At 49.5% G+C, this 25,708-nt stretch overlaps 1 protein-coding gene across 1 annotated transcript; it reads right to left on the bottom strand.

Annotated features, from left to right (window-relative positions):
* Positions 1 to 1,503: 1,503 nt before the first annotated feature.
* LOC100122140 (ichor) lies at positions 1,504 to 13,885 on the bottom strand. The gene is made up of 2 exons (XM_031924432.2): positions 12,751 to 13,885; positions 1,504 to 5,524 (listed from the first exon to the last, which is right to left on the bottom strand). The coding sequence occupies exon 2, from the start codon at positions 4,566 to 4,568 to the stop codon at positions 3,186 to 3,188; it is 1,383 nt and encodes a 460-aa protein (XP_031780292.1). The 5' UTR covers positions 4,569 to 5,524; positions 12,751 to 13,885; the 3' UTR covers positions 1,504 to 3,185.
* Positions 13,886 to 25,708: the final 11,823 nt, after the last annotated feature.

Here is a 25,708-nt window from a genome sequence, read left to right as displayed (position 1 = left end):
TTTTTATCCAGTCGTCGTCGTCGCCGTCGATCAGGTGGCCCAGATTCCACGCTGTACCTCCGCTTCTCTCTCACTCCTTCCTTCCGAGCTCACCGCCAGATGTTGGCTGCTTGTCAATCGCCGATGCGCTTTAGTCTGCTTTCCGACTGTTTATAACGCTGCAGGTTGATGGGAATTTATCGTACGGAGACGCTCTCGAGTATAGGCAGGGAAAAAAACGAGAGTTGAATGCCGAGGGGGATATAATACAATCGAGCCGATCAATGGGGCCTGACCCCGAAAATCAGGTGCATGTGAGCAGGAAAGTAGCTCGGATTCGGTTGCTCTTTTGTTCGCGAGCAAGGCTTGGCTTTGACTCTTTTACAAGCGTGTGTACTTCGAGTGTGATGCTCGTTAAGTTTCCGCGTATACAGGAAGAAATAATTCCGAGCGCGTGACCTACTTCGCTATACAGCTTGTAATCGAATTCCCACCCAATTCCCTACGAGTTTAAATCGCGTAATACACATCCGCCGACGAAAAGGGTTGCGATTCCGCGCGCGTATGAAAAAATCGGTTCAAGGCTCGTTCCGCTGCCCTACAAAGCCGATCTTCTTTTTTTTGCAGGTTTATTGCGCGTGCTTTACAGCTGTTTCGAGTTGTGCACACACATACGAAAGTCGCCCGACGACCGTGTGCGTCTTATAAGGGAGAAGCGGAGATCGGCTGCACTGAGGAGAGCTTCGGTTCGAAGATGATGCGTGAATATTCCGTGATATTTTTTTCTCTCTCTCTCTCTCTCTCATCCGCGCGCGTCAGCTACAGCTCCTTTCTTTCGTGCTTTGCATTTTAATAGGCGTCATTTCTCGAATGTATTAAAATGATATATATATATATATATATATATATATATATATATATATATATATATATATATATATATATATATATATTCATCCATAATCAAGCGTTCACGTGAAACTTTCTCTAGGCGTAGCTACACGCTTCAATACGTGCGCTCTCGCGGATCATATGCTTCGTTTATTTTTATCGTTCGTTCGCCCGACGTTCGGCAAAGTTCAAGGAGAAGAAAGCTGTGCGCTGTATATTATATAGCCGCGATGTAGTTTGAGAGAGTATTAATAAAATGGGAATGTATTTGTGCCTTTGTTAGAAATTTTACGCGGGAACTGAGATGTATATTGTCGTACTTTGATCGGGTCAATTTTTTTCTTTGTAGTGTAAGAGAGTGCAGTTGAAAAAAGTTGATCTTGGACAGTCGAATCGTGTGTATTTCTGCAGTTTATTCCAAACACCTGACTTATTCATATTTACAAGATGTTCAATTGAAAAAGACTGTACTTATACCATATAATATCGTCGAAGGAGGGAAGAGTATAAGAGAGAGAGAGAGAGAGAGAGAGAGAGAGAGAGAGAGAGAGAGAGAGAGAGAGAGACAGAGAGAGAGAGAGAGGGTAGAAGAGAAGAGAGGAGGTCGTAAATAAGGTTAATTGTACACTGATGTGCGGTAACAATCAAATTTTTAATCAAACATCAATATTTATAAATAATTATTTCTTTTCTGGCTTTATACAAAGTAATAAATTCAACGCACACCGGACGAGAGTGACGGACAATAAACGTGCGAAAGTATCTCCTTTTCCGCCGCATATAGATTAACATTCAAGACTTCTCGATTTTCATTTTGCGCGTACAACGTTATAACAATTTCGTTTCTATCTCCAAAAAAACAATCGTGTACCCAATGCGTCGATCGTGTAAAGGTACTCTCGATGGATCGAAACCCGAATGTGTTGGCCTACAATTTACGACCTACTTGCCAGCGACAAGTGGCCGGATAAGCTGCAAAGGTAAAAAAATTTGTTTTCTTCTTTATAAAATAAAAGACCGACTCAAAAGCCCATGGTCGTTTAGTGTGCGTACAAATCTACCTATATTACACGCAATAGTCAGAGGCGGCGAGTGTGTATTTTTTTTGCTCAAATCCGCGATCCGACAAAATTATAGAATAATGAGAAAAAACTATCGGTAGATAAGGACAGATATAACATATAGCTTTTCAGTTGCGAAAGACACGCATGCGCTTCGTTTTTCTCATGATTCCGCATAATGCGACGAAATGTACAACAACGGCTTAGATCTAACTAATTAAAGAGAGGCGTAAGGGTAAGACAGTAAATAGATAGATAGACAGAATACAGCTTAAGTAAGACGATCGCGATAAAGTAGACTATATTACAGCGCAATTTTACGTGACGAATAAATAACAATAAAATTAAGAGACAGAGCTTATAAAGATAATAGAGTATAGAAGTAGAGGAGAAAAAGTAGTACAATAGCGATAGGGGGATAAAAGGTACAAAATAATAGCAACGTAGTGATTAAGAAAATAAAACCGCGCACCATAGGCGGTCCGTCGTGACAACAAGGATTCTGCGTGTGTAAAAGGTACGTCAAGGCAATAGAGCGCCTCTATACTTTGCGAATTAAAAGTTGCTTAAAACATAAATATTACACAATTAGCTTAACGCAGGTCAATCATGTACAAACGTCATACACATCTCGAGAAACAACGTGTCCTGGTTATTAGTTTTTAATTCTTTCAAAATATCGCTGTGGTCGTGATCGCGTTTGCAGTGTTCATCGTTATTTAGGGTTGCTCCGCTCTGCACGCAACTGCGCGAGGTTCAGCCGCTTTCGAAGCGGCCCGACGCTACGCCACTGGGTGCGCGAAACGAGATCGAAGGTATCATCATCATCATTATCATCATCATCTTCCTTGTTGCTGCTGCTGCTATTCCTCCAAGTGATCACATATGTAATAAGTAAAAAACGTGGACGCTAGGTGGCGCCAGCGTGGCGCGAGTCTTCACGAGACCCGGACGCGATTGGCCGGTATAGCTGCTGTCCTCGTTCCGTCGTCTCGCGTCAGAATCATCATCATCGTCAGAGCCGGCGTCCGGGGTTTTCATACCCCGGCACGAGGCCGTGCAGTCTCACTCGCATCGGTCTGGGGCGCTGCAGTAATGCCGCTTTCTCGCACGAGTCGCGCGTCACTCCCCCCCCTCCCTCTGTCAGAGAACCATACTCGGAGGGACACCGCACGGGATCGTCGCTGGCCTCGGCGAGTCCGCACGGATCAAAGGATTACGGTTGGCGCTTTAGCGCGGCTGCCGCGCGTTCGTCTAGTCCCTGCCGATTCGCTTGTGGATCTGCTGGTGCTTGATCAGGTGAGCCTTCTGGCGGAAGGCCTTGCCGCAGACCTCGCACCTGAACGGCTTCTCGCCCGTGTGCGTCCTCAGATGGACCTTGATGTTGCTCTTGTTGAGGAAGCCTCGGTTGCAGATGGAACACCTGTGCACAGGCTTCTCCTTGCCGCCGATCAGGCCGGACTCAGTGCCATACGGGAGCGTCGCTGTCGTGGTGCCCGGGCTCTTCTTCGACGGGTTGTGCGAGCCGCCGGAGGGTCGCGACCGTTTCCGCGTGTGCTGCGGCGTCACGAAGGACGACGAGTGGAGGTGGTGGTCAGGACTGCAGGAGGTGGACACGCGTCCGGGCGGACTGACCGGCGGGTACGGGCTGGTGGAGGAGGGAGTCTCGCCGCAGGAGGCCTGCAGCCTCTGCTGGAGCATCGGCGAGTAGCCGTGGGTCAGGAGGCTCTGCAGGGTCGAGCCGTGCTGCTGCTGGCCCGGGTTGGACGGCGTCGACGTCGCCGCGGTGGCGTACATCTGCGAGTACGGGCTAGACGAGCTGGTCTCCTGGGTTTTGGGCGAGCAGGCAGTGTCGATCCAGTCGGCAATGTCGATCCAATCTCGCGGGGAGACCTCGGGGTCGTGATCCGAGGAGGGGCCGTTGTTGCCGGCGTTGTTGCCGGGTCCACCGTTGCCACTGCCGGGCACCGTGGTGTCCGCCATGGCCGATCCGATGATCTCCGCCAGATCCTCGATGTTGTAGTCGACCGTCTGCTGGGTGGACTGCGGCAACTGCTGCTGCTGCTGCTGCTGCTGCTGCTGTTGCTGCTGTTGCTGCTGGTGATGGTGGTGATGGTGTTGGTGTTGGTGTTGCTGCTGCTGCTGCTGCTTCTGACTGGCCTGCGGGCAGGGCGTGCTGGAGGACACCACCGAGGACTCGTAGTACTCCTGGTTGGAGGATGGCGAGGGCGAGGTCGACTGCATTCCGGGTCGCTGGGCCGACGAGGCTATCGTGTGGTAGTGGTGTCCTGGGATCCCGTTGATGCTGAGGTGTCCCGTGTAGTTAGTAAACGGTGGCAACGGCTTGAGCTCGGCTAGCGACTGGTTGGCGGTGATACCGACGGAGGAGCCGAGGAGCAGGGTGTCCCAGGCGTCATCCAGACCAGCCGCCGTCTGCTTGGCGTCGTGCGCTTCGAGGAACTCGGTTCCCGTGGCTCCCCACGGTGACAGCAACATATTGTCGACTCCTACAACCTCGCCGGGCGAGCCTCCCACGACGATACCCTGGTTACCCTGACTGCTGTGTGGCGGCTCGACGCCGGAAGAGGTCAAATGCGAGGGTGTCGTCGGCGGTCCAGTCTGGGTCTCAAACTTCATATCGATAGCCGTGATGTCGGTGGGCGTTGCTCGCTGCTTGAGGAGCAGCTCGGTGGGCGAGCCCGTGAGCGAGTACTCGACCTTGACGTGCTCGTCTCGAGGATCCGACGAGGCGTCGGGATACTCGAGCTTCACCGGTCCGAGCAGCACGTTGCCGGCGTCACCGTTCTCCTGGCTGTTGGCGTCCGCCGAGCCGTTGCTCGCGCAGGCGTCACTGGAGCCGTTATCCCTGCGCCCGTAGCTCTTGCCGGACGGCGCGCTGATGCGCGAGGTCGAGAGCAGCGAGGAGAGCAGCGACGGGCTGAAGTTCGTCGAGGACGTGGCTCTGTCTTCGGCGTCCTCCTGCTTAATTCTACCGCCGTTGCCGCTGCCGTAGGAGGATAGAATGCCGTTGAGCGAGTCCGGCGAGGCTGGGATCGTGGCCGAGGTAGAGGAGCTCGCCGGAGAGCTCGACGAGAGAAGTTGCGGCAGCTGGCGCTGCTGTTGGGACGACTCGACCCTGGACGCGTTGCCGGCGTTCTCCGACTGCTGCTGCTGCTGGAGGCTGCTCGTTATCAGGCCGTAGGGATCCGAGTTGTCCGAGCCGACAACGACATTGGAGCGCGTCGAGTCAACGTAGCCGAGGCTCGCGGCCGAGGACGTATTGTTGTTGTTGTTGTTGTTGCCGTTGTTGTAGCAGCCGTTGTCGGAGTTGTGGCACTGATGATGCGGCTGATGTTGCTGGTGATAGTGGTTCGCTATCGAGCTGAGACGATTATTGTTGCTGTGATTGTTGTTGTTATTGTTGTTGCCGGCCTGGAGGGAGCAGAACTGGTAGTCGTCGTTGTCGAGCGGCGGCCCCTCGTCGATCCTTGGAGGTCCCGGGCTCGAGACCGAGGGGCAGAAGGAACTGGGATTCCACCAAGGATCCACTCTACTGCCGGGGGTGCTGCAACCGCCAACGGCGCCGCGAGGACCTGCAAGTACAGAAAGCAAAAAAGAACCATTAAATGCGAATCCAGGTCAGGCGGTATTTTTTGGGGTCACGACCGCTATTTCGAGCATTTTTGACCGAGTGAAATCGTCGCCGATTATACGACTAGCTCTTGGCTCAAGAGGAACCACACGCACACGCACCGATTTCGCCGTACACGCATAGAGAGAGAGAGAGAGAGAGAGAGAGAGAGAGAGAGAGAGAGAGAGGCGGCCAGACTGTGCAGTCTAATGAGCTCTTTGAAATTCCGTGTACTTTAATGAGACCAGTACCGGTGTGCTCGCGTGCGCGAGATATTTTGAGGAACCAAAAGGCCCCCCCCTCATGACTATGACATCCTCGACTGCGAGTCTGAACCTCCTTCCGCGTGTCTTTCTCTCTCTTTCTCCGCGCCGCCAAGAAGAAAGACTCGCTTCGAGCCGTTAACTGGGTTAGTGGCACGCTGCTAGCCAGCTACACGGCCGAGTACGCTCGGCCGTCCAAATTACCGCATTAAAAAAAGAACGAGCCGCGACTCGGAGTAGGAGGGGAAGAAAAAAGATGTACAACGAGTTAGCGGACCCCAAAAAAAAACGGACGACGCGCAGTCGGGGTTTAAGGTCGCGAGATCGGCGCAAAAATCGGTTGGCCGATTAGGATGACACGGAACGGGTAAAAAGGACGCCACTGCTCAGCTCCGTGTGCCGGATGCTCTACTAAACAATGACGCTGCGCGTTCCGCTCGCGACGAGAGAAACTCGATGGTTCACTGCTGCTGCTACTGCTGCGGGTTTTACGATCGCGATTTTTTTCTCCTTCCTCTCTTTCCTACCATACGTATAAGTATAGGCGGTTATTCGAGGCTGAACTTGCAGGCGATCGAAAAGAGTTGGCGACCCGGAATATAATCGTGTGCAGCATTAGGACATTAATTCGGAACAGGATTTGTAATTTGTATTCCTGCGGCGCGCGACGCTGGAATTAATGATTCCATTTCCAGGCTCGAGAATCGTCGCGTGACTAATGGTCCGATGAACCGACGGACGTGTGTATGTACACGCGCACAGGCATCGGGAAAGAAGAACGAGGCGTCGTATATGATTGATTCCCCGGCGATTCGCGCTCTTTAACGGAAAACCGAATCACGCCGTTCGACCATCGTACGCTGCCATACGGCACTCGCAAATCCATGTCGCAATGCACAGGAACGGCCTTGCCGATCCCCTACTCATTCTCGTGCGTATATTCTCCGTTATACTCGAAAAAATACAAAGCGTCTCCGTTTTTACTTTTTTTCTCTTTCTCGTTCTCGTAGCGGCCAAATCGAATTTCACCGAAAAATTCCCAATTAGCTTTTTGTGAACCGGTACACGGACAGAGCGCTGAGTGAATCATGGGATCGGCTAAGTATATACATGGGGTCTGCGCCGAAAAAATCGTGCTCCGAGCACTTGGCGCACTCTCTCCTCTCCTCGCGCATGTACAATGCCCACACGTAGCGCGTCAGTGTATACGTATATAGCCGAACGGGTTGGAAGAAGAGGTGGAAGTGGAGGGGCAAGAGCTCTCTCGTGACGCAGCTCGCTTGCGGGGAGTACCGTTAGCCGGTATGCTCGCGCAGACGGGCCCACATCGCCTACGAGTATGGGCCCGTTCGCTCACCGGCGTCGCTGATGTGCCGTAGCCAGCCGATTGACAATGAGATCAGTGGCTAGAGCGGTCTGATCTACTCTGGCTTGCGCCGATGAATTCGGAGGAGGCTCGATTTTTCGTTGCAGCCCTTTCGGTGTCGATTTTTAGGACGAATGTATGTAGGTCACAGTACGAGGTTCGGCCGGACTAGTGCGGTTTTGAAAACTATACTGTAACGAATGGATTTCCGTACGGAGCGTTAGTACACGTCCGCGCCATGGGCCAGCCTCTCGTCATCGTAAATTATACTCGCGTATATACAATAAAGCTTTTTAACGGGCCGGTGAAGCGTCGGGAGCTGAATAATCCACCTAAGATCCCGAAGGGCGAACACTTTCAAAGCCTCTTATAAATTCATACAAAGCTCGAGTATCTGAAAGATGGGTTACAGTGTCACGGGGGCCCACATGTGTGTAGCCGCAATCTCGACGCTCCTATCGCGTGGGCCCGTATTTAATAGCCCCGCGGGCCTGCGCGGCGTTAGAATTAGAGCTGGAGAGATGAACCTACGGCTATTCATTTGAATAATGTGTACGTATAGGTATTATTAAAATAAGATCGTATCTCGAGCCAGCTTCCCGTAGTACATTTTCGAACTTTGAATCGGCCAACTCGCGTAGAGCTAACGGTACTCCATTCTCGAAACGAAAAGAGAGAGAGAGAGAGAGAGAGAGAGAGAGAGAAAAAACTAAGTCATTCTCGTGTGCCCCACTGCGCGAAGCTCGTCGTGTACGATCATTCAATTACACATCCTTCTCTCTCTCTCTCTCTCTCTCTCTCTCTCTCTCTCTCTCTCTCTCTCTCTCTCTCTCTCTCTCGATTTCGCAACATTGCGCTCGGCGCAGGTATAACGAGAAGATCGGCCGACGAAAGAAAAAGCAGAGGAGGAGAAGAAGGAGAAGAAACAGGAACCTCGTCGAGAGACGGCAGAAGAGCACACGAGAAATCCGACGAGAGTAGGGAAGCCGACACATAGAAAGGAGTGGGAGAGCCTGGCTTGCGCACGTGGTCTCTCTCCTCCGGCCGACTGTCACTGCAAAAGTGGAACGGAGCACCGTTAGCCGGAGAGGCTCGAGCTGTGCCGAGGGATTTTCTGTGGTCACGCACGCGAAACGCTCCGCGAGCATGTGTCTGCGTGTGTGTCTGTGTGCTCGCGCACGGGCGCGCTTTCCTTTTCGTTGCGAAAAATGCCGCTCGCGTATGTGCGCGCGCGCGCACGCCATGTGTGTGCGAGAGCATGGGAGATCCGTCGGACTGACCTACTTCCTCGCGGGCTCTTTGGAGAAGGAGTATAGGCGACTCCGCTTCTTTTTTTTTTTTATTTTTGGAGTCTTCCTCAAGATTCACTTCTCTCGCGCGTGCATTGTGCCGAGCTTCCGGACGAGTTTGCGAGGTCTACTTTCGATCGGGGTTGGATCGTCGGTGAAATAACTTTATGAGCCGATGTGTAATTGCGGATATTTGCATACCGAGTTTCTTAATTGATTAATTAGAGCGCACGCGCGAGCGTTGTATTCGACGGCTGAAGATAAAAATCGGCGTTTTCACTTTTCATTCCGATCGAACTGCTGCATGTACGCAAATTTAAGATAACGTCGTAAGAGATGAACCCTCTTGCGCAAGCTCCGAAGGGCCTTCAACGCTCCATCGTTTCGAAAAAATCCAACGAGCATCATCATCCCTGGTTATTCCACCCCATTATGTATACCTACTCACGCAACTCTCCGCCCATCGGAGCTTGCGCAACGTGTTTACTCGAGCCTCGAAAGCATCAACATCTCTCGAAACCTTGACGTACTTCCCGGCGCTCGGGTTGAGAAATCGCACGTAACGCGCAAATATATATTTTCGGTTCGTCGAACCCTCTCGCGATCTTACTTTCGTTCCGCGACGTCCTCGTCTACCTAATACACTGCGGAGGAATCTGCGCCGTGCATACGCAGACGATAACGAGAAAGACATTTAGAAAGGCAGAGGCATTCGTACACAGAGATTAGAGGGCTAGTCGCGAGCGGTAATTGCCTTCGGAGCGACGAGGAATGCATTCGCGCGCGGGGGGACTAATGGGGGCCATCGCGCGAGTATAGTGCTTGCGCGCGTGCGGTTTAATTAGTCAAGTGCGGGCCAAATGAGGGTCTTTATCTGTCCACGGACCTGCGAGAGGCTTATGTATAACATCGGTGGAAATTGGTAGCGGTATTGTACGTACGTGGCAGGAACGCGTTCCAGTTCTGCGCGACTGTGTTTAGCGCCTCTGCCGTAAGTGCATGAGCTGTACGAAGGAATGTTTTTTTTTTTCGTGCGTATAGCGGATGTCGCACTGGAGTGTATAATTATTGAATTTTCAATAACGTCGCGTAAGAAAAACGCTCTGCAATTATACGTTAAACTTTTGGATTTGCATATAAAACATACCCGCGTTCGTATTCAAAACTCGCGGTTTCCATCAATGCAACTTCACCCTTCGAGCCCGAGACGTATCCGGCCCAATTTCCTCGATGTGCAACCGCAAAACGCCGTTTTACACACAGACCGCGTCATTCTCATGCAAATTCAGAAGCGAGTATACAGCGTCATACGGCCGCCGCTGCTGGTGCTGGAGAGTTCGATGCCAGCGCGAGAAACGTCGCGGCGCGGCGCGTGTAACGTCGGGAATTCCACTTGGCGCGTCGAGGCTGATTCAAGAAGAATCGAAAGTTTTCGAGCGGCGGCTTTTTTTAGAAAATCGCAAGAGGTTGTTGACACTCGTTTGTAGAGAGGTATAGCTTGCATTTATTTTTGATGTGATCGTTGGGTGAGAATGAAGGCGATTGGTCGTCTAGGGGGTGAAAGGGAAAGTGTTCGATTGAACAGAAAATTTACAATTTGGATGTGAGGGTGGGCGCTAAGGAGAAACGTTAAAAAACGAACGAGCTCGACTCCGAAACGTTCAACTACGCCGCTCGGCAAATAGAAAGTGAACCGTTTAAAATCCGCTAAAAATCGATAATTAATGACTCCTCTGCGGGCAAAAATCATTTCCCCTCGCGAGCTTGCGTAAGCCCCGAAGATCCGCGGATCGAAGCTCGCGGACGACATTTATCATATACAAATACAGTGTGTATACACAAGAGGCGATCGGTCGGTCGAATGATAAACGAGCGAGTCTCTCGGCCGATCATTATGCAGAAAAACATCGCGACCCCGTTACACACACACACACACACAGATCGACGTGCACGGTTTTAGGCTACACACAGAACATGCTGACCCGTATGCGATGTACCTGAGATTAGGATATTCGTGTCAGCGAACGGAGTTTTGTAATTGTAATTTATTTTTATTTTATATAAGGAAGCCGTAACGGTACATCGCAAAAGTTTCTTTCCGCTATCCTATACATTACTCACTTTCGGGTCACTCTCGATTTCGATCGCAGAGTGTACATTGAAAAATATAAGCAACAATAAAAAAATCATGCAGAAAACGAACCCCATGTCAGTCGTCCTCTGTGAAAGACGTCGGCAGGCATGGCTACGATCCTGGACTTCTTGCACATAAGCTACAACTCATGTACAAATAGCACGAAAAACTACACACGAGCACATCCGAGAGAGAGAGAGAGAGAGAGAGAGAGAGAGAGAGAGAGAGAGAGAGAGAGCAACGGAACAGCAGCGCGCACGACGCGAGAGCCCAACGAAGGATAAGTCCCGCGCGATGGCGAGCGGAGAAAGTGCGACTCGCCGGTCTAGAGAGAGAGAGAGAGAGAGAGAGAGAGAGAACGACGGGGAAATTGTCGGGCCGCGGAAATAAAAGGAGAGGTGGAGGGCAGAGGGGAGGGGGGGGGGTGGACCGATAATCGCGATCTATACGCTACACGTCTGAACTTGACTCTCGCGCGCCTAATCAATGGGAGATCGATTTATCGCTCGAGGGCAAAGGTCCGCCTGTATAAACGCGCGCTCGAATTCCAGGTCAGTGTGTGTACCGGTATACGCGTACGGATTTTTAGACAGGCAGATATCAGGACGCTCTCCTATGGCGAATGATAAGCATCGCTGGCGTACGCTTGTAAAAATGGAGCGCGGAGAATCGAGGAGAAAGAGGAAGGAAGAAGCCTCGCAAACTCGTTAAAATAGAGCCTACTAAGTGTACTGTGCAAAGAAAGACAATGTCTCGAAATTAGCATAGAACAACAGAGGCGGCAGCTCTCAAGCGCTCGCGAGAGAAAAAAGTGGCGGGGGGTGGTGGCATTCCTCGCGGAACCGGAGTCGGAAGAAGAGTAGGGGCCGCGGGGCCCATTCACACACACACACGCGCGCGCGGGCGACTGCGCGGCGGTACACTGACCTACTCTCGCGACGCCCCACTACCGTCGACTGTTTATCCCGCTTATCCTTCTTCTCTTCCTTCCCCTCTCGCTCTGCCCTTTCTCTTTCCGTCTCTGTCTCTCCACCGCGGCTGATAACGCTTCGCTCGGATATATACCATATACTATACTCCCCCACCCGCGGCGATTTACTCTCTTTCTCTCCGTCTACTGCTGCGTCGCGGTTCCGGGGACCTTTCTCTCCGCTCCTCCGTGCAGCTATAATATCATCCACCTTGCGCCGCCGCCGCCGCCGCCGCCGCTGCCGCGAGTTTTCTGTACGCGCTATAATGAGTGTCTGGTGGGGGAGAAGTCGCGCTTTTCGGATATGACTATCCGCCTATATTTTCCATTATATTTTCATTTTTTTAGCCGTTTTATTTTCGCGTTTTACGCCCGCGGCTCTCAATGGGCAAGGACGCGCGCGCGAGCGCGGATAACGGGGGTCTGCGCGCTTTTCGGCGAACGGACCCGCGCGCTGGAATTTCGGCCGATGGTTTTTTTCGTGGTCGAAGCTTGATTTTTTTTTAAATGAAATTTGAATATTTAAAAAAAAATAGTTCTTAACAGCATCCGCGTGGCCGCATCCTTTTCGACGATTCTCGCGCCGCCACGCTTTTGATTTATGTTCGTGGATAGAAAGTAGATCACGGAAAGTAGGACTGACAGATGGAGCGCTGATGGCGCGCTCGTATATATCCGATTAATACGGCTGCAGAAGAAAGCACTCGTCTTCGAGGCGCTGCGCGGATGAGAGGCAAAATCGTCGTCTACGCGGATTATTATATACCCTTTTGGAGAATATCCGAGGAAGAAATGAAAGAGAGAGAGAGAGAGAGAGAGAGAGAGAGAGAGAGAGAGAGAGAGAGAGAGAGAGAGATGGAGAGGAAAAAATGTCAAGAATGCTTGATTAGTAATAATATTCATGCTCGACACACTTTCTTTTACGGTACCAATCGGATACATTTAGGAATGCGCGCGCGCGCGAGTCGCTCTGTGTGTGTGCACGCGCGATACGTCTTACAACTATTGAGTTTCTCCTGTTTAAACAATAAAAAAAAAAATAATTTTCTGCCGTCTATTTACATCGGTTTATTGAGAAGTAAAGTAGTGATGAAAAATAGCCAGCAAAAGATTACCTTTTCTTCCAAAGGGGGTCGGGATAAGAAATGGGAAATAATCGGACTTACATATGAGCAGCGTGGTATCCAGAGTGGTGTTGTTGATGTCCTCGGGACGAAATTCTCCACCAGCGAGCAGCTGGACACTGCGTCGTCTCGTCGTAGCTTCAAGCTTCGAGCATCGATCGATGCGTTGATGATCTCTTCTTCTTCTTCTTCTTCTTCTTGAACTTCTTCGCACCTCAGAATATCCCAACAACAACAAGGGTAACCGCGGGGCTAGCGTTCGAATGCATATGATGCGTCTCAACGCGATCGGTCGAGTTCGTCCGTCAGGTCCACAATCGAGTCAGCAGTGTCGGGAATCGAAAGAAAATCGAGCAACGAGTCCCGGAATTCAAATTTGGCACGCTTTCTCGCGAGACCACTGGGGTAATAACGTCGCACTGCGCCGTTATTATAGAATAATACACTGATTCGCCGGATTCACTGATAAACAACCAACAAAAAATTTTGATATCTTGTGTCACGATCCAGGTCTGTGATCCGTGGACTTGCGCCGCCAGCACTTGACGAGCTTCATCGGCCACTTGCACTGTGATATCTAGCGTTAAGCGCTCTCGCGGCAATGGCGCGAAATTCGAACGATCTCCTGCCTATCCGCTCTTGTCACTTCCGTTCTCCAACTGGGCTGCTTCGCTTCACTGCTCCTCTTCTCGTCCAACATCCAGGATTCGGTCCAGGAAAAAAAATTTCTAAAAGCTGGAGAACGGCCGCGTTCTGGAGGTATCCTGGACGTCGGGGACGTGTGTATTCGAAAACGAGAGAGAGGGTCTCCCGCTCGGCCTCGTGCTCGCGTATCGACTGGCTAACTGTCACGGACTCACTGGCCAGCAGCAACGAACGGCTCTCCTCGTCGTCTCTTGGTGTGCAGGCTCGCCTCGCCGGATGAAGTGCGACTAATTTCTAAAAGTAGGCGAGGAAGAAGCGAACTGGATGGCCTGCGGGCCCTTACTGCCTGGCCGGGGCCTCACTGCCCGCTGACGGGGCTGCCCCCTCTCCTGCGCTGCTCCTCTCTTCCTTCCTCCTCGCTCTCTCGCGTGCGCGCGAGCACCGGACTCCCACTCTGCGCTCTGCCTCCCACTCCTCTCTTACTCTACCTCCGTCGGGCTCTTGCTTGTATTACCTTGCCTTCTTACCGCGGAGCGGCAAGAGGCGTGAGAGAGAGAGAGAGAGAGAGAGAGAGAGAGAGAGAGAGAGAGACGACGGTAGCGAAGGAGGTACACACTCTTTCGGGTAAGGGGAGTTCTGCTTGCAGTTTTGATAATGACTTTATAGCGGTCCCGAAGGGTGTATGGTGGAAGCTGTAAAATTAGAGGAGCACGACCTTGCCGTAAATTATTTTTATAAATTGCCGAGTGTTTTGTGTGATCGGGTGATAATTGAGCGGATTTTTATGGCACGTTCGGGCGAGGAGCTCGGGACGCACGGACTGAAGGAGTGTACCTACATATTTTGATTTATCAGGGGCGTGCGGGGTATGTACTGCTGATGTACACGGTGCCGTTTCTGCCGGAATTTGCAAGGTGGCGTTAGTTTTGTTGCTTTGACTTTTGTCGATTACTACAATTCTTTTATTAAATTAAAAAGTTAAACTTAAAAATATTACACAAGATAATATTTCTGTGCAAAACTCGAACGCGTCGGCTGGCCGTACGCACGAACGCCGAAGAAAAAAACGAGCAAAACAGCAAAGTTACCTCGCGCCGCGCACTCTATTAAGCATATTTTTTCAGCAATAAATGCAATGTAAAATACTAAACACTCCTCTCTCGACTCGGACGTTATATTGTTTTACTATTATTTTGCTCGGCCATTTTCCGAGCTGGCAGTAAAAATTCACGGCGCAAATCACGCGGATGTAATTAAAACCGTAATAAAATAATAATTCAAAAGCGACACCCTATATCGCTAAGCGCGCGTCGCCTGCGCCGTCAATGTGATCATCCGGCCGGGCCTCGTCGGCCTGCGGCGCATAAAGAAATAAAAAAGTAACGGCAACTGCAGCCGAAACTCCTGACTTTTAATAATTTCTCTAATAAAGAAGTTAATCTTCGGGGTGTATTGGGGAGCGAGGCTGTAAATACCCGTACACGGTTTTATCTCTCGGCGCGTATACCTGAACGCGCAAGTTTAAATTTTCGTTAAAATGTTTATCGTCGGCATTCAGTCAACGATATTATTCTGGCTTTTCCGCGATTCTCAAGTATACGGAGATTGTAAACAGAAGGCCTCGCTAAATCGGAGCAATGTTAAGAATATAACCGAGGAGTACCATGACAGAGGTGTACACAGGCTTATTTCTGTAGCGAAGCATAAAAAGTCTCCTTATAGACGAGCATAAAATGCGCGTTTGAGGAAACGTACCCCGATGTGAGTATCTTTACGCGCAAAAGACTCTCGGCGAGTTATCAAGTCAGTTAGTCAGCCTCTTTGGAAAAAAGAACTCTCTCACTCGCGCTTTTTTCCGCGTTAATTGGGTTAAATTAGCCGCGGAACCTTATACATACTCTCGCTTGCGGCGAGGCCCAGTTTTGAGAGCGTGTAATGTGTACTGTGCAGTGTGTATAAACACACTTTTGGGGCGGTTTGAATTTGCTTTTTAACGGCTTAATGAGCGACGCGACTGGCCGCGCGTTTTCTGGGTTAATGCGCTCTTGTACAGTGTAGTGGTGTACACGAAAAATTTTCACGGCCGCCAAAGCGCTGGCTCATATAGTCGCTTTTACGATTTTCGAGAACAGAGGACTCTGTCCTTAATTGGTCAATGCAATTCGCTTACTGTCTAGTCTCTCGGATTAAACAGGAATTCAAATTCGTTCCACGAAAATAAAAAGTGTCTGCAGCAGCAGATTCACTCGGCGGGGCTCGAGAAAAATGAAAGCGCCGCCGCTCGATATAATTGGCATAGAGGCGCGCGATGTAGCGCCGGCCATGAAGAAATAATATTTCGCGGCGGCTTACGGTCCTAGAACACATCCTCGCGCGCGAAAATTCACTAACGAGCCGAGCGCACGCGAACTACATGCGCCGCGATCGTGTACACGCTTTCAGCACACACATACCTCGTCATGCTCCTTTATCACGAGCGCCCGCGAGCGATCGCATTTTCCAGGATTCTTTACGACTGCATAGAGCTGCGGCAGTGTGTATAGAGGTGCAGTCGAACCTGTAGGCGGTAATTACGAAAAGTTCGGACTGTCGATCTGTAAATAGTGTTTATATGTGTATATGTCTAGGATTTTTGGACTTTTTTGTTTTTGAGAAATTTAATAGCTGTGTGTGCAGACTTGGGTGATGGCTTTCACGCCGTGCGCGGAAAAATGGTACGGTCGGGTGTATACTTCGGAGTTTGTTATTATTTTGCTGAGAAACGTCAAATTTCAGTTGGAAAAGATTTAGCTTATTTTATTCAAACGATAAATCGTATCATAGCTGGCATTAATTAAGCCGTGCGCTACATCTAATTCAATTTGTTACGAGAAATTAAATTCTAATAACGCCTAATTGTGCAACCCGCCGCGATGTGCGCGCTCGAGATATGAAAAAATAAATTAGAGCTGCAATAATATTTTATTTTTTTCTTAACGACCAGCGTGCACACATACCCAATGCTTAGTTGCGTAATACGCGGAATCGATAATCGTACTTATTTATCATCTATTAACATTAATATCTACACTCCGGCCATAAATAACCCAATACAAAGTTTCACCCAACGTGCGCCACAAATGTCCCGCACAGCTCCTTCAAATTTTTTTCATCTCGCTCCGCGTTTCACGCAAATCCATCTGCGCGCACCACAAAATTCTCCAGACGTCCGTCCAACAGCACAAGGAGAGCACACGGCGCTCCTGTACACTCCCCTCCCCCAGCTACGCTATTCTCTGTATATTGTCCGGCAATAGTCACCGCAGATTTCGGAAGCGGGCTCAGCGTGCGGCTTTTACGATCGGCAACTCTTTACGAAAGCGCAATGTTATGTACGTTGCCCAACCGCTTTGCCCGGCAACATAGCTTATACAGCTCGAAAATCGAAAAGCTTGCGCAAAAAAAAGAAGGAACCCTTTAACGGTCCCGGCCGCGTAAAATTCGTGCCAGTCGTGCAACTACGAGCTGCTGCTGCAGCGACGAGGACGACGAAAAAAAAAGAGTTACCTCTCGGAGAAACGGTACTCTCTCGCGTCCAGCGTCTCTCTGGAGAAAAAATCCCGCTAGATTTTTTTCTTCTCGCTGATGCTCCACAAGTGGTCCCCCGACCCTTTGATGCCCGAACCAGTTCTCGGGCTCTGCGCGCGGTCCGTTTATTGCGGCCGATTTTTTTTTTCACCCTATGGTCCGTTCGAGGGGATTAGGATTAGGACGCAAGGGGGTAGCATGCAATTTCGATGTGTTTACCTAACGCCTTGAACTCTTTTTCCTTGTTCTCCGAGCGCTTGAGAATATCTGTTAATTTATTGACGGGGGCGTAATATAACTGCGGACAGGGGAAAATCTGCCGATGGGTTTATCGCTTTCGGTAAGGCGATTATGCTGCTGTGCGGTCGGGGGGCGGAGTGTTTACACTGTCGAAGTATATGGTCATACCCGGGAGTGACCTTTTATTGCGCCGCAACGCGGATCTTTTGGGCTCGTGCAGTACGTACCGGGGAAAAATAATTTGAGATTTATGACCCGCTGAATATGCACATGCGTTGATACGGTCATAAGCAAATTCGTAATATGCCGAGCGGGCGGTCGCGGCTTATCACGCTCGGAATTAATGAACGAAGTATTATAGTCACGTTCGCTGTGTAAATAGGAATTCGTGTGATACGAAGCATTTCGACTATTTGAATTATAAACCGCTTGTAAATCTCGATTCGAGATAGGATTGTTGGGTCGCATTCTGGGAGTCCTCTGCTTCCATGTGTGATAAGATAAAAATAGAGGACCGAAAACGATTGATTTTAAAAAGCAATTAGCGTGCGGCAGTGAAATAAAAACGCTAATACGTCGACTACTTTTCGCTTTGGTTAATCTTCGCGCAATAAACCAAAACTACATGTGTGCGCATGATGAAAAAATTGCTTGTATCTTAACGACCCAATTAGAAGATAGCATCGAGCTATAATTGCATCTTTCTCTTTCATATTTGAGGAATGAAGCGCAAATCTCTCTCTTTCTGGTTTCGGAAGCTATATGCGGCCTGTCTGCGCGTTTAAGCTCGAGGGTAATTTAAATTCCATTGCGACGTCGTTACGTCTAGCGGTAGAGCCGAACGGATTAATATGACGTCACACCCCAGCGATTCCTGTGAGCTGTATGCCTGCGTTGCTGTATACACACAGGCTTTTAAATGCCTGCGGGGTTTGGAGTACTTAACAGTTAATTAGATCATCAGCGAAGTGTTGGATTGAAGAATATCGAGTGATTATCAGGTTTACTTATTTTTCCTTTGAATGTATAATATGCTGTTTTTAAAATAAAAAACTCGCAACTACGGCCGCAATCAATCAAATTCCGGCACAAAGAGCGCACGTCGACACCACGACTGCGAGAGATCTCAATCTGATTGTCCGCTTACGCCAAAAAGTGGAAAAGTTGCGCAAACATTCCTCTCGCGGCTCCTCCCAGCTCCCTTTGAGAAAAAACGAGCGTTTCTCCGAAGACGGCGAAAAAGCGTCGGTAAAGCGCCGTGTCGAAAGGGCCCGGCAGTACTTTATACACTCTTCGTTTCCGGGTGCAGGTCGTCGGCGCGGTCCAAAAGAGTGCATCGGCCTCAGAGATCGCCGAGCGAGAAGCGAGAGAGAGAGAGAGAGAGAGAGAGAGAGAGAGAGAGAGAGAGAGAGAGAGAGAGAGAGAAGACACGCACAAATATTTTGACAAGCCTCCCTCGGGCTTTCGACACGCCCGAGATTTATTGCGCGGACCTCCTTGTAACTACGGCTGGCTCTTCCTAGATCTTTCTCTCTCTAGTCGCCGGCTGCACTCTGGCTTCCTATTCTGGTCTCTGTCTTCTTCTTTTTTTTTTTGTCCTTTGGAGCGATTCTTGCGCATTTTCAAGCTGTGCCGTGAGTAGGGGTGACGATTGGCTGCTGCTGTTTTGAGATGCAGGGCTGAGTTTACGGAAGAGGAACGTATATACTCGCTATTGTTCTGGTTACGTACTGTGTGTGTGTGTGTGTGGATAGTATTGAGATGTGAAGTTTTTTCGGGGGGGATTGTCTGGTTGTCGTCGTGGTCGATTGTTTTGAGTGGAAATGCGGGGATGCTTTGTATGTGCGATGCTTAGGATTGTAAATATGTGCAAAGATTTTATTCAATATAATACTTTATAGAATGGACATTTCATTGATTTAACGAAACGATATACATAAAAAGTTTAAATATCTTGTAACGGGGTGTAAATTCGATCAGCGAATAACTCGTTAAACGACTGGATCGCGTTCCCTCGATGTGGCGGTGGACTCCTCCCCGCCCGCGAAACACCTCCGTTGCATGCAGCTGTCTCAGCTGCTTCTGTTTTGCTGTAATATGTACTAACAAATAACGCCCGCGGAGGCAGCGGTATTCGCAGGAAGGAAGAGGAATCGGAAATAAGCGAGCGAGGTTTAGAAATGACGACAGATCACGTAAAATAATAAGACTATGGTTATATTTTATGGACTATGGTTATATGGTTATATTTACCAGTCGCGAAATAAACGTGAAGTTACAATCATGAAATAATAACACGCGAGTCGCCAACAACTTTGAGACTCGCCGCGACGCCAGTAGAATAATCGCGCTCGCACGCGTGTATCGTCGTGAAGGTCGCACCCTCGCATGGGTGATACACACTCGCACATACACTCCCATGCACTGCGCGTCACACAAACCTTCTCTCTCTCTCTCTCTCTCTCTCTCTCTCTCTCTCTCTCTCTCTCTCTCTCTCTCGACGACGTTCCTAATCCTGGACAGGCCGCAAGACTTGCTCACTCACATACAAGGTACACTTCGATCCGCTGGACACAGCACAGCACACGGTATCACGAAGGTTTTTGAATCGTCTAAGCAAAGTCCCGTGTTTACCTTCCGAAGGCCGAGAGCTATCTGAGCGCGCACCTGAAGGATTAGCCCGCGCGCTCGCTCTCTCTCTCTTTCTCTCTATCTATCTCTTTCGCGCCTATTGCCGAATTCGCACGTGTTTACTATCGCGCGCGCGACTCTACGCTGTTTCGGCGCGGCGTAGCGGTACTCATGCCGCTGCGAGTTGGCTCTGGTGCTCAACTCGTTACAATATATTGAAATTTAAAAAAAGTCACGAGTCGTGAGAGTAAGTACGAGTAGTCATGGATGACAAAAATATTTGTCAAAGTTTTTCACCTGCGCTCTTATATTCACAATACTGTAGTGCAAAAACTTTGTAGGTACTTCGCCGATCAACGTTTAAAAAAAAAACATTCTCAAGTTCAAGTATAAATAAGAGCGATTTTTTTTGTTTAAAATTTTTAAGTAGGATTGTATAATTAGTATCTGTTTAATTAAATTAGAATTCTTTAATATTTTGTTAGCTAATTTGCCCAAAAACTTACTTTACTCGAACGAGCTCTGAATACCAAATGCAGTATTAAAACCATGCCTCATCAATACCCTCATCTCCAATTCATGATCCCACCATCGACGAATTTTTTTTTACGAGTTCCTCCGCGTACAACAATTAAAAACACGCGCATCTCCCGCCTCCCAAAACAACCTCTCCTGCATCTCGGGGTTGCGCGTTCACGTAACGCTGTCCTCCCGATCGCACATATCGTTAGACCCGTAGAATATCTCGACGGCCCTCCGGACCACGTATGCACGCAGAGTCCGCATAGCGAGGACCCAAGAAATGTAGCGAGGGATCGGCTGGGCTTTATTGCCGCCAATAAAAGTTTGCGCAGCGCTCATTTCCTTCGAGGTCTCTCCTATGACTTTACGACCAGCAGCAGCAGCAGCAGCTCAGGCCCTTCGTGGCGTTATAATGTGCGCGCCTCCGCAGACGTGCTTTTCGTGCGATCAGTAAGCTGCAGCCCACTGCAGGTAGAGGGAGGCAAGCGCAAGGGAGTTATATTGCAAGCGGCACGGTTTATGCGAAGGAACGGAATCGTGCGTAGAGGACTTTGGGAATTTTTTTCTTCGTTCGGGCGTTCTGAATTTTTTTTTCATCGTTGGGATGATGATTTAACGGGTTTAGCGTCATTCTGGGACGTTCGGGGTATATGGCACTTTTTCCGCGTTGGGTTTGCGCAGGATTCTCGAGGGAGTAAGTAGGTGCAAAGCTTCTTAGGCGAACTTGGATCGTATAGTTTTTGCGCGCGGGGTGTGTAAAATCAAAGGATTTATGAAGGCTGAGAGATTACGGGAGAATTTTATTGAAGGAGCTTTGAAATATTACAGGGTTAGTGAATAATTTTGTAAGTGGAGGCAGTACGACGTAATCGATGTGCGAGAATTTGAGGTGAAATTTACTCGTTATGGGTGTTACTGCAGAGTGAATATTATTTAGTTTGACGCGAGAAATAATTTTGTACGTTTTCAACTCGACCGCTTCTCGAGGTCCCTTGTGAATTGCCCTCAAGACTTGTCTGCAGCTTCAAACCGAATCAAAATCCAAACGAAGCCAACGAATCGCAATCCCAGAGCTCTACTAATCTCACCCAAAGAGGACGTCAGAAAATACACCATCCAAACATAGCATAACACGAGCCACGCTACGCCAGACTTTTGTCTCTCCGAATGATTTACTACCATCGCGACACATGTTCCCTCGAAGGCGCAACAGCGGTGCATAAACACATCAGCGCAACAAGGCCGAGAAAAAGGAGCCTGTATCCAAAATATTTGGACCCTAGCCGGTCAGGAGGTCACTAGATTCGCAAATCCAACGATACCTCGCCTCGTCGCCGGGGCGTGTGCCAGTCGTGCGCGCCGAGTCGCACACGTGTGACGCAGACCTCGGACACGCGCCTCGCGCGTACTCGTCCTCTACTGCCCTATGGGGGCATATTTACGGCCCTTTACAGCGCATAGTTTGGACACGCGACGAGACAGGCTAAATCTGGCGGCAATGTTTGTACACATCAGCAGCACGAGTGAGAGAAAAATGGTCCTCCGCTGCGCGGATGAGACTTTTTAAGGGTGCGGCCTTCTTTTGCCCAGTCGAGGAGTCAAGGATGTCGACACGTACTATTAGCGCTCCTCGCGGGGAGCTTTTGTGCGGAGGAGTCCGAGCGAGAACACATGAGCAGATGGGAGTAAAAGCCGTTTCTAAAAAAGCGAGACCTTGCCAACGCGCGCTACACTCGAACATAAATTATATCCCATGAATCTGTTTTGGAGAAGCGTTAGCTCCTCTGTACCGCTACCGACCCATAAAACTCAATAGTAGAAATATACAACTCTTTCGGTACAGCATCTACAACGAGGATTGTCCGAAGCCAGCCGGATTTCAGCGACCCACTGAAAGTCACTAATCCGCCGAATTGTCGGAACTGGCCCACTCGGCAAATAGAGTTTTAGGCCATAGGCTCTCTCTCTCTCTCTCTCTCTCTCTCTTTCTCTCTATACCTACTCGTCAACCCGTTCGCGCCAATTTCCGAAACCTCCGACTCATCGTCCACAAAGTCGACGCGCTATACTCCCCGTGAAACCCTTTGGCACACAGAAGCCCAAAGAGCAATTAAGCTACTCCTCGTGCAGAAACGCTTAATCATCCGTCTTCTCTCACCTTCGCTCTCACAGCGTGCTATGTATAATGTGGAACAATTGCGGATGGCTGGCTGCGCCGCGCGCGTACTGCATAGAGTCAAGGTGTTACAATGGTGTGTGGGTGCTACAAGAAGCGTAAGCCGATGCAATAAAATCTCCGTCGCGCGCATGCCGGCTCTATATACCTACTGCTACTGCTATTATAAAGGTGTCCCGCGGAGTTTATTAGCGTGGCGACGTATAGATTGCGCGCTAATTATCGCCAAGCGCGTTGCGAGGTGGCACTGAACGCTCAGACTTTTATCTCGCATTCGCGCGGATATTATATACTTATATATACATATACTTCTATGCGAGAGAGTCCTTGCATTTTTGCGCCGACGAGAGCATGCGCGTGGCATTGTCGGAGCAGCCTCGGCTTTTTACGCGCCGATCGCCGTCGTCTTATTTAGTGCAGATTCTTTGTTGCCGATCATCGGTGTAATGTGCCGAGCTGCATAGGTGGTATTGAAAAATTAATGTGCATATGACTCTGCGTGTGTGTGTGTGTGTGCGTGCGTGGGCGAGAGGCTATGCTGCGAGACGAGCTGATAGTGTATCGATTGATCTATAGAAGCTTACTTTATTACGGTTTCCGCTCTTCTAAAAATATTTTTATGGTCGCAATCCCACAATGAGATCAATTTTGATATGGTAGAGCACAATGTCGCTCTGTGAAGCAGTTATCGATTGGGCAGGCCCGTTTTAGAATAGCTGATGGCACACCGCTATATCATATATACAGTGTGCGTGATGATTGTGACAAGAGAAACATTTTACCTGTTGTCAAGTGGGAAAAATTCAAAATCAATAAGTTCGTCACTCCAGTTATAGCATGAGCGGCGGCCAATCAACATATAGGCATATCCTTGTACGTAGTAATGCATAGGAATGTATAGGAATATATGTACATTTTGCGCGGAGATAATGATAAGGGAAAAGGAAAAGTCACCCATGCGCCACCTATCTTGTCAGGTTAAAGACACGCAGAGCTCAAGTGGTGGGGCTGCGAAAGACTTCGCGCGCTAAAGTCGATTTTACGCGGTTTGTTTATTGCAATCTTAAAATAACGTACTTGCGAATAATGTTTTATGTAAAATAGTGTTTTATATAAAAAAATATTGAGACACTTTGAATTATAGTTTAACTTAACAGAGATATCGACATCGAATATTTATAGTACAGAGATTATCGTATTTTCTATAATAACTACCCCGGACTTTCAAGTATCCTCCACCCGCACCTCCCGAAATAAAGTTCTCAACGCGCACACATCTCGTTCCCGTTTACGTCGAAGCTATGCAGCCCGATTCGTCTCACCTGCCCTCAGATCAAGCCGCGCGCGACTCGAAATATAATAATAAAGCAAAGCCGCCGACAAGCCGCACAATAGCCGTGCACTCAAAATATTACCGTTCCAGCACGTTAAGACTCCGCCTCCATCCCAAAACAGAGATCGACGGCTCGCTCCTATATATGACGCAAGGGTGAACCCGACAGCCCTGCTCGAGACAAAAGCTCTCGACCACCCGGAAGTGTCCGCACGGAAAAAAATGTGGCGCAGCTCCCGTCGTGCGACGATATCTCGAGCGTGTTGCGGCATAGCGCTGGATTTTCCACGGAAGCCAGAAAATATTTTGGCTTCGGCGATCCGTCACGGCTCTCAAAAAGGGTCCGCAGCCGTCGCTTCCGCGTGCGCCCCGCCAACCTGCGGCCGCAGAGAGACTACTGCTGTGTGCAGTTGCGTAGGAAGGTGCATCGCAGGTCGCTCCTCTCGGCACGATATTTATTGGCGTGACTAAAAGCTCTGGACCGCCGCCAGCGATCTCCATTGTCGTCGCGGACAATTCTCACCTCGCTGTTGCTGGCTTGGGGAAATTCGCCAGCGCCAGGTACAGCAGCAGCAGCAGCAGCAGCAGCAGTAGCTGTAAATAAAGTCAGCGCTGTGGCAGGTTCGGCTGACTTCTAAGGGAAGACGTACACATATATACGCGTATAGCAGTGGACTGAGAGAAAGAGAGACAGAGATGTGTATCTCGCTCGCTTCTGCGGCTTTCGGTGCGGTTGTATATTTTTCGACTCGAGGGTTCTCTCAGAGGGTCGTTGCGGCTATTCTGTCGCGGACGTGTATTGGGTAAGGTTGCGTCTTCCATATCTCTCTCTCTCTCTCTCTCTCTCTCTCTCTCTCTCTCTCTCTCTCTCTCTCTCTCTGTGCGTGCAGTTTTGCGCAATTTGTGCACGAGACACTGCGAGAGGAGTATTTGGGCTTGCGGCGTTTGGCCTGCGGAGGAGTTGGAAGCAAGGATTCGAGATTCGAGTATATTTATGGGGAATTAAGATTTTATTGGGGGTTTCCGAGAGAAAATTTGCGCAGTCAATGCGACGGGTGAGTGAGTTATTGACCATAAGTCAACTTGGGAATTATCATTGCAGCGATGCTTAAACATTTTTATAGCACAGTGTGGCTAAAGTCCGCTCTTAAGTCACGCCTATGCAAAAAAGCGTTTATGTATACACTCCAATTTTCAAAGATCGATGCATCCTGCAGCAGCAACTAGTGCAAAAAATTTAGTGAATTTAACGCAACAACAATAATAATGTCAGTAGGTCCAACAAGCCCCACCTATATACACCACAGTTTTTCCCATCTCTCGCATCTCGCCTTTCCTCTCGTCCATCGTTTCTCATTTAGCATCCTTCCGCATATCCCTGCACAGTAGCCCATTACATGGCGCGCATGACCTTGTCTCAGTCTTATCTCCCCGGCCCCGCATAATAGTGGCCGTTTCGCGGCTGGCCAAAAATTTACAGCCACCGCTTCTGCAGCTTGAAAAGCCTCACGCGCTGCACGGGAAACCCCGTTTCAATTACGCCGACGTCGGTCCCCCTGCGGTGCTCTCACTCTCACTCGCTGCACTTTGCCCAATTCCAAGACACAACCCTGCGCACCCCCGCAGTAATGCCCCTTCTCGCGGTACACCACCGCTGGCTGCTGCTGTTGCTCCGTCGTAAATCTCGTAAATCGAGCCGTCCAGGGTCAGCTGCGCGCAAAGGTACACTCTCGACTGTGGACTGCCGAATATCGGCCGCGATTATTCTTTCCGCGGCCGCGTGTATAGGTCTGCAGTGCATAGCGACAAGTGTTCCGAGGGTAAAAAATACGACGGTTCGTTTATTGCGGCGGAGAGAAAAACGCGTTTATTGATGCGGACAGGCC

This window comes from Nasonia vitripennis, chromosome 2, assembly GCF_009193385.2.
Source record: "Nasonia vitripennis strain AsymCx chromosome 2, Nvit_psr_1.1, whole genome shotgun sequence".
NCBI classification, from domain to species: Eukaryota; Metazoa; Arthropoda; class Insecta; order Hymenoptera; family Pteromalidae; genus Nasonia; species Nasonia vitripennis.
Note: the sequence above shows the minus strand (reverse complement) of the source record. Positions and strands in the feature narration are given on the sequence as shown.

Coding starts and splice junctions, on each gene's coding strand:
- LOC100122140 (XM_031924432.2), bottom strand. CDS start 4,568: ATGAAGTTTGAGACCCAGACTGGACCGCCGACGACACCCTCGCATTTG.